Raw genomic sequence first — 8,932 nt, forward strand, 5'->3', positions numbered from 1 at the left:
TTTACTAGTCGCTGATGTTTGTAGGAAGTCATGTGAGCCGGGACATATGGCGGCTTTGGTCAATTACTTCTATTGAAAAACAGTGCGATCTACCTCTGACATATTCATCAGGTTTACCTTCTGTACTGAAACAATCGCGGTTTCTCGGATCGTCGTCTCTGAATGATTCACGTTCATGAGGTTCTAAGGCTTTTATTCTGTTTTGGGCAATAACTGCTCTGGTCTCCTGCTCCCCGCTTTCAGTTTAGTGTCGCAGACTGCAGGTCCTGTTATTTTATAAGTGATGCTTGTGATGAGAGTCCGCCTCGGAAATACATTTTAGGGCGTCGTCTTGTCTGTAAACAATGTCTTGGATGAAACATTAAATATTTAGTCAGACACATACACTACACACACACATACATACATACATACACTAACAGAACTACCATCTGATGAGACTTTCTCTGTATTCACCGAGCTTCATTCAGAGATCAGTTTTAACGGTTCACAGTTTTCGTTTATGCGTAATTTAAGTTAATTTCGGAAATACTTGGAAAAAATGAACACAGAAAAGGATTTTTCTCCATTGACCCCAAACATTGTGAGAGCTCTCAACGACAAACTGTACGAGAAGAGGAAGGTTGCAGCTCTTGAGATCGAAAAGTGAGTCATAATCTGTTATTTATATCTCATAAATGAGAGAGTATGCTTTAAAATGGGAATATGTTATATTAAGATGCATTCGATTCCTGTTAGACTTGTTTATTTCCTCCTTTTTACTGCACTGGCACCCATTCTTAACATCGTGTAAGTTATATTTTAGCATTCATAGCTAGTTTCTCTCTGTATTAAGTAATTGGCATTTGTTACTTTGCTCAAATGCAGAGCTGGTCATCTGACACACTGTCACATGATCTTATTAGTCATGCGTATGATCAATAGCCCATAGTCCAAAAAACAGCACTGAAGTCTTTTACATAAATACAAGTATGTCTAGCTAGTGTTTTAAATGAATTGGTAGAATACGGTTTCATTTCTATTCCATTCATTCACTGTGATTGCTTCTTTACAATCTTCTGCCAGGCTTGTGCGGGAATTTGTAGCTCAGAACAACTCTTCACAGATCAGACATGTCATCCAGATACTGGCCACAGAGTTTGCGCTCTCCCAGCACCCTCACAGCCGAAAAGGAGGCCTCATTGGGTTGGCGGCATGCTCCATTGCCCTGGGAAAAGTATGTGAACTAAATGTGCTAAATCCTCCTCAGTACACCATTGCATACTTGATTCAGTTGTATTGTGGCTGCAAGACGTTCAGTATGCTTGACATTCTGAAGCTAATATGGAGGCTTTGCTGATGTTTATCTTATCTCCTGTACTCCTCAGGATTCTGGATTGTACCTGAAAGAACTCATTGATCCAGTTCTTTCCTGTTTCAATGACTCTGACAGCCGTCTGCGCTACTACGCCTGTGAGGCCCTTTACAATATAGTGAAGGTTGCCAGGGGAGCAGTGCTGCCTCACTTCAATGTGCTGTTTGATGGGCTTAGCAAGGTAAACTGATGCGCCTTCATGTCTAGATGCATGCATGAAAGGTAGAAATGAATCACATATGGTAATCCATGCTAGTTTTAAATATTTATTTTAAAAATCATTTTTAGTAATTAGTAATCAATGCCTTTTATTATAATATTTCTTAAGCGTAAAAAGCTGTTTTTATTGTCAGTTATCGAGTTATTATAGTTAACTTTTTTTGATTTCTTGAAATAAAATAAACGTTAACTTTATTGACTAAAATACTTACAATTAAAACATGACAAACACTACAAAATTACTTAAACTTTAGCTAAATTTAAATATGTATATAAACAAACAAATTTGAAATATTAAGAAACTGTATTACCATCTCAATGATCTTAAAGTAACACTGACTAAAACTATTACAATTAGTTTACAGTAATTGAAATCAAGCTGAAATATAAATAATGAGTGAAAACTATAATAATAAAAATTTGAAAGGTTACCTTGTCAACTAACTGAAATAAGTTACAAAAAAAGAAAAAGAAAAAGAAATAAACAAATTAAAGCTAAATAGACATTTAAAAAGACTAATAATCAAAACTTAAGCTAAAAGAACAAAAAAAAAAAGCTAATTCAAAATATTAAGAAATACGAAATAATACAAAAGTAACACTGGTGAGATGTTATAATCCTTTCTAAAATACCATTGACATTTAATGACAGTAAGTAAAAAAAGTTTTTTTTTTTTTTTTTACATATTTCCGATGAAAGAGCCGAGGTGATGACACAAACAAACCTAACATGTGATCTGTTCTTTACAGCTTGCTGCAGATCCTGATCCAAACGTAAAGAGTGGATCTGAGCTCCTGGATCGGCTTCTTAAGGTGAGTTTGAAATGAGAAACGTGGATTCTACAGTTCAAGTTTAGAGGTATCAAAAGAAATAATGATTTCTGCTTGTTATTTGAAGGACATTGTAACCGAGAGCAACAAGTTTGATCTAGTGGCCTTTGTCCCACTGTTGCGTGAGAGGATTTACTCAAACAACCAGTATGCGCGCCAGTTCATTATCTCCTGGGTGAGTTGAGCACTTTCACCAGTCTGCAATGTTGGTGATGACACAACAGATATATTTGTATATGTTTTCAGCTAACATTTATGCTTTATTGTATTACTTTATATTAATAGCTAAAAAATTACTTCGTTTTAATTTGAGATTTAGTTTTAAAAGCTATTTTTAATTGTTTTACAACAATGGTAACTGCCATTATGCTATTGTGACTTCCTTGGATTGCTCCAGATCCATGTGTTGGAGTCGGTTCCTGATATCAACCTCCTGGATTATCTGCCAGAATTTCTGGACGGACTCTTTCAGATTCTCGGAGACAGCAGTAAAGAGATCAGGCGGATGTATGTCTCATTATCTTTCCCTTTACGTGGAATAGTCTCTCCCTCTTCCTCTTTTCTCTGCTTCCTTTTTCTCATTTCTAAAGAGGCTTAACAGCTGATTTTCAATAGATGTGAGGTGGTTTTGGGGGAATTCCTGAAAGAAATTAAGAAGAATCCTTCCAGTGTCAAATTTGCGGAAATGGCCAACATCTTAGTCATCCACTGTCAAGTGTCTGAAGATTCAAAATCCAGTGAGTCAGATGCAAAACACTGTACAATTCTTATTTTAGGCAAGTAGTGTAATTCTTTTATTTTGTCTTCCGGCAGCTTACGATCTCATCCAGTTGACGTCGATGACATGGATGAGAGAATTCATTCAGCTTGCTGGAAGAGTGGTCCTGCCGTATTCCTCTGGCATTCTGACAGCAGTGCTGCCTTGCCTTTCCTATGATGACCGCAAAAAGAGTATCCTAAACTGTGGTTGCATATCTAATATAAAATGCATTGGCTTAGAGTCATACATGCCATTTAGCTAAATGTTTTTGTGATATTGTTCTGGTAGGTTCAAGTGATGTTCAGATCCGTTTCCTCAATAAACCATGTGCAGGTACTAAAGAGGCAGCCAGTGCATGTAATCATAGCCTGATGAAACTTGTGACTCCTGAAGATGATGAAGATGATGAAGAATCACAGACCAAATCTTCGCCTCCGAGTGATGGGACTCCATCTAAGAAAGAGGGTGAATTGAATGGCAAGTTTTTATATATTTTTTATTTAAATTTATGGAAACTGCCCACTGTGTATCAATAGGAGGAAAGTGACAGACCAAAAATTGATTGAAGACTACCGCCTAGTGGACAACGTGGTAATGGCTAAGGAAAGCTCAAAGACACCTAGTGAGCAAATATGGCAAGTGCGTTTGAAAGGGCCCTCACTTTGGAAGACAGGGGGCGACATTTGATTTTTCTGAATGCACTGGTGGTTCATTGGTAGAATTCTCGCCTGCCATGCGGGGGCCAGCCGTGAATAGGCTGAACTAAACTTAACAGTTTAGAAATGAACAAAGTTTACCAATGTGATTTCATCATAAACGGTAACAAAACGTCAACTGATGTCATGTAAAGTATCTTACCTTTGAAAGACACTTGAGAATGCGTTGAATTTAACAACGGAGGCGATCGCTGTTGTGTGTTTTCTTCTTCTGCGAATTCAAACTTCCCGCGGTACCGTAACACAGAAGAGCCCCACGAGAGCGCTAGTGGTTGAACAAATATTGCATCCGTAGTGGTTTAGCACTGCCATTGAGAATGAATGGTTAAACTGTTATGGATGTTTAGCTAAACAATTGGGTTCGATTCCCAGCCAGTGCGAATAATAATTTTTATAATAATTATTTAAAGTTTATAACGTCTTTTTTTTTTTCTTTTTTAAATAGATGATTTTGTTTATTCACACAGAATGTATTAATTTGCTCAAAAGTCACAGTAAAGAATCTACTTTAAGTTCGTTTGAACTTTCTATTCATCAGAAAATCCTGTCATGATTTTCGAAATATTAATATTATATTTTCAACTTTGAAAAATTAAAAAAAGTTTCTTATATTCTCATAGCATATTAGAATGATTTCCGAAGGGTCATGTGGCACTGAAAACTGTAGTTATGGCTTGTAAAATTTTAAATTCATTAAAATAGAATGCACTCATTTTAAATTGTAATATTTTATTATTTTTTACAATATGACTATTCTTACCGTATTTTTTTTTTATCTTGATGAGCTTAATTGACTTAAAAAACATTTTTAAAACAAAAAAAAAAATCTCACTGACCTTTGTAGTGTAGATGTAAAAAAAAAAAAAAAAAAAAAGCTGAATTGCTAGTGGCAGCAATTGTTTCCACATTGTTTTCTTAATGTAAGCATCCTATCGGTTTTTTTTTTATGAATGATTCAGAAATATGTCATTTTAAATACACTGCAAAACTGAAAATTAATTTGAAAATATTTGATTTTATATTTCTCTTTCTGGTTTTAGATTCCCTGAATGATTCTCAGGAGTCAGTAGGCTTCAGCAACATCTCTTTCTTTACTCCAGCAAGGTATGTTTTGACAGTCACTGACAAAAAACACCTTATATCTTTCTATTTTATAGTGTAACATGAAGAACAGGAAGTAGGTTACTAGAACAAAAGCAGCTACAGATAGTCTAATTAAAAGATCAGCTATCTTGTATAAGAAAGCTATTGTAGGATTTCTAGAAGATCTCTGATTTGCTGTGTGCTGTGTAGTTCTGACAGGCCTGCGGTAACTCTGGATCTGGATGGCATAGTGCAAGTACTGGACAGACATTTACACGATTCATCCACCGGAATGATGACTCGCATCGCTGTCTTGAAGTGGCTGTACCATTTGTACATCAAGACCCCTCGCAAGGTTTCTATAGATGGCATTTTAAATCTACAGTTTCAGTACTAACAAGTGCAATGCCAAAATAGATTTATTCCACTGTATCTCTATGCCAGATGTTCAAGCACACAGATAGTTTGTTCCCCATGTTACTGAAGACACTATCCGATGAATCGGATGAAGTAAGTCTTCATCATTTCCAATCATCTCAGTGCCGATCTCCCAGATGCTGCGGTTTTAAAGAATGAATATCTCCCACAGGTGATTTTAAAAGACTTGGAGGTTTTGGCAGAAATTGCATCATCACCTGCTGGTCAGACGGACACGTCTGGGTCGTGCGACCACTCAGACAGCAAAACAGAGCTCCATATTCCAGGGGGGGTCAGAGATGGGCAGCCAGTGGTGGTTGGTGGGTAACCAATTCCTGGTCCTCTATGATTAAAGCAGATTAATACCAAACTGTTGTGATTTGTGAACATGAAATCAAACGAGGACTTTTTATTTGACAGGTTCTAAGGTGATGGATTTATCTCCCTCCACTCCCAGCATGAACTCATACTTCTATAAATTCATGATTAATTTGCTCAAGCGCTTCAGTTCAGAGAGGAAGCTTCTAGAAATGAGAGGGGCCTTCATTATCAGGTAAAACCATCCAGCCTCAGAGGTCTCAAAAACATCTGTAAATCTGAGTGTACTACTATCCTTTCAACAGATTTTGTCAGTAAGTTTAGTCTACTTCCCAACAGGCAGCTGTGTCTCCTCCTGCATGCGGAGAACATATTTCACTCTATGGCAGACATCCTACTCAAGGAGGAAGATCTGAAGTTCGCCTCCACCATGGTGCAGACTCTTAACACTATTCTGCTTACCTCGGCCGAGCTGTTCCAGCTGCGGAACCAGCTCAAGGACTTGCGCACACAGGTAACATCTGCTTTGAGGACTAGGATTAATCTGTGCTCATTATCATTGTTTTATGTTTCTACTTTCTGTCCATCAGGAAAGCTGTGCTCTTTTCTGCTGCCTCTATCGCTCTTGGTGTCACAATCCTGTGGCCACTGTGTCGCTGTGCTTCCTGACACAGAACTATCAGCATGCATACGACCTCATCCAGAAATTGTATCCTTGCTGTAATAGTTTGTAATATATCATTCTGTTTCAGACTGATATATATATATATATATATATATATATATATATATATATATATATATATATATATATATATATATATATGTATGTATACAAACACACACAAAAGTTTGGGAACTGTACAATTTTATTGAATCAAAAATGTTACTGTATGTATTTTTATGATTTTAAAATGACTTCTATTTTATAATTTAATATATTCCTCATACAAAGCTGAATTTTCAGCAGTCATTATATTTTGTAACATTATAAATGTCTCTACTGTTGCTCAATATAATGTGTCCTTAAAAAATCCTATTCATTTCTTTAAAAAAATAAAATAAAATCTTACAGACCCCAAACTTTTGAACAGTAGTATATATAATGAAAAAAAGTTTTTTTTTTTTAATTATATATACTGTATAAAAAATGTATACCCACAGTCATGGAATGTGTAGACATATCTGGAAATTTATTTTAACTTGTTATATACAAGTATGAAAAATCATGGACATTTTGAACTAAATATAATTTTTTTAATGTTAGATTTGAAATGTTTTTAATATTTAATGATTGTAATCCCTGTAAAATAATGTCAAAATAAATCTAATCATCACAATATTCCATAGAAGTAATTGAATTTAAATGATCAATATTGTTCAGCACTCTGGAAATATATATATATATATATAAAAAACATAACACACCTTGATCTGAGCTGATCAGTGGAGATCTGGAGGTAACAGTGGACTTCCTCATGGAGGTGGATAAACTTGTGCAGCTAATCGAGAGCCCCATCTTCACCTGTGAGTCCCATTCATCCACCGCATGACTCTGTTGAGTATCATTGTCAGCTCTCTACACTAACACTCATTCTCGTTGCAGACCTTCGCTTGCAGCTGCTGGATGTAGAGCATAACCCGTATCTCATCAAGGCTCTGTACGGCCTGCTGATGTTGCTTCCTCAGAGTCAGGCGTTCCAGCTGCTCTCGCATCGGCTCAGCTGTGTGCCAAACCCTGAACTCATGAGGACCGTGTAAGTTCTCGTGCTCTCTAAACAGCTACAGATTGGATAGTCGGCCTATTCTCAAGTGCTTTATTTTTTCAGGGAAGACCCAAAGGCACCCGTCAAAGACAAACGATTAGCCCAGCCACACATCGATTACAGTGAACTGCTCCAGCACTTCGACAGAGTCCAGAGCAAACACCTGGAAGTGAGGCATCAGAGGGCGGGACGCTCTGAGCATCCAGACAGGAAGTTGTGAAGGTCACAGATAGGATGAGATTATACAGCCTTTGTCTGAGAAGACGACAGAGAAGGAATTTGAACCTCAAACCTGTAGTGGGCATCTGCGGCACCTCATTCAGTTTTTAATGTATTCAAGCTACTACAGGAATGAAGGGACTTCATTGTGCTTCATTTTTATGCTACGTGAAGTGCTTTATATTCAGGTGCTGGAGTTGATGTAGTATGTCCACACTTGGACATAATTGGACTAGGTCAACTGTTACAGATCAAGGGCCAATGATTTTATCATTCCCAAGTGACTGGTTTAATACAACCCTCCCTAAATCACACCTTGCATGGAGCCCTGGATGTTTATTAGGAATTTTTAATCTAAAACATGACATCTTCTCATGACAAGTAAATTTGTCTGTTTTTGTATTGTGATTTTTATCTCTCGCACAAACCATATCCAAAAATATTCACTCTTGTTTTCTTAACATTCCCATTGGAGTCTGCTTGTCCTTCATTTCATCATATTTTTCTACATCAATATATTCATTCTTGGCTTTATGTACATGCAAACTGTTCCTCTGTAATGTAAAGGTAAAGTCACAATAAAGGTGTGCATGCTTATGTATTTTTTTTGTTGGTTTTCTTGAATCAGATGCAGCTTGTCAGTCTAAGAACCACAGAATCTCACTTTTATAATCCAGCAGGTGGCGCTGTTGTATAACTTTCGATAAGAAAAACTACCTTTGTTCAATTATCTTTTGCTTTTAGAAATGAAAGAATTCGGATGAAAATAAGCCAGTGTTGGCTAAATCTGGCGCATTTGACATATTTGTGTGTTATGAAGATACATTGTACCTTTTTAGTTTACAGAATTTCCCTATAACTGACCCAAAATTAAATTTGAAATTATAAATGGTGTTTATGAGGAATTTAGTTTAAGTTTTTTACATTCCTAAAATACTTTCCGCTCATTTGAACTGGCCAAAAAGGTCATTATTACAGTACAGTACCAACCAAATATATAATAATTAAATAAATATGCATGAAACAATAATAGATTAAACAACAACAGGAATAATAAAATTTTAACAGAAAGATTTTTTTTTATTATTAAATATTTATCTACAATTAACATTTAGTATTTACAAATCTGAGCAAGATTAAATAACAATAAAATAAAAATACTAAAATACATGAACAAGCGGAAATAAATGATAAATAATAAAAAAAGCACAAATATATATAAATATATATATGTTATCTATAGTTGGCT

At 35.9% G+C, this 8,932-nt stretch overlaps 1 protein-coding gene across 2 annotated transcripts; it reads left to right on the forward strand.

Moving 5' to 3' along the window:
- On the forward strand, positions 1–8,284 carry LOC113066734 (protein VAC14 homolog). 2 transcript variants are annotated; one of them, XM_026238729.1, is made up of 19 exons: positions 1–645; positions 1,066–1,216; positions 1,368–1,535; positions 2,324–2,386; positions 2,472–2,579; positions 2,802–2,911; positions 3,020–3,141; positions 3,218–3,355; positions 3,498–3,641; positions 4,921–4,984; positions 5,174–5,318; positions 5,408–5,473; positions 5,553–5,700; positions 5,801–5,933; positions 6,038–6,212; positions 6,289–6,407; positions 7,146–7,225; positions 7,305–7,455; positions 7,528–8,284. In XM_026238729.1, the coding sequence occupies exons 1-19, from the start codon at positions 542–544 to the stop codon at positions 7,682–7,684; spliced, it is 2,346 nt and encodes a 781-aa protein (XP_026094514.1). In that variant the 5' UTR covers positions 1–541; the 3' UTR covers positions 7,685–8,284. The 2 variants fall into 2 exon arrangements, with proteins under 2 accessions (XP_026094514.1, XP_026094515.1); XM_026238730.1 differs by having other exon boundaries at positions 3,498–3,629.
- The last annotated feature ends 648 nt before the right edge of the window (positions 8,285–8,932 follow it).

This window comes from Carassius auratus, chromosome 50, assembly GCF_003368295.1.
Source record: "Carassius auratus strain Wakin chromosome 50, ASM336829v1, whole genome shotgun sequence".
NCBI lineage: Eukaryota > Metazoa > Chordata > Actinopteri > Cypriniformes > Cyprinidae > Carassius > Carassius auratus.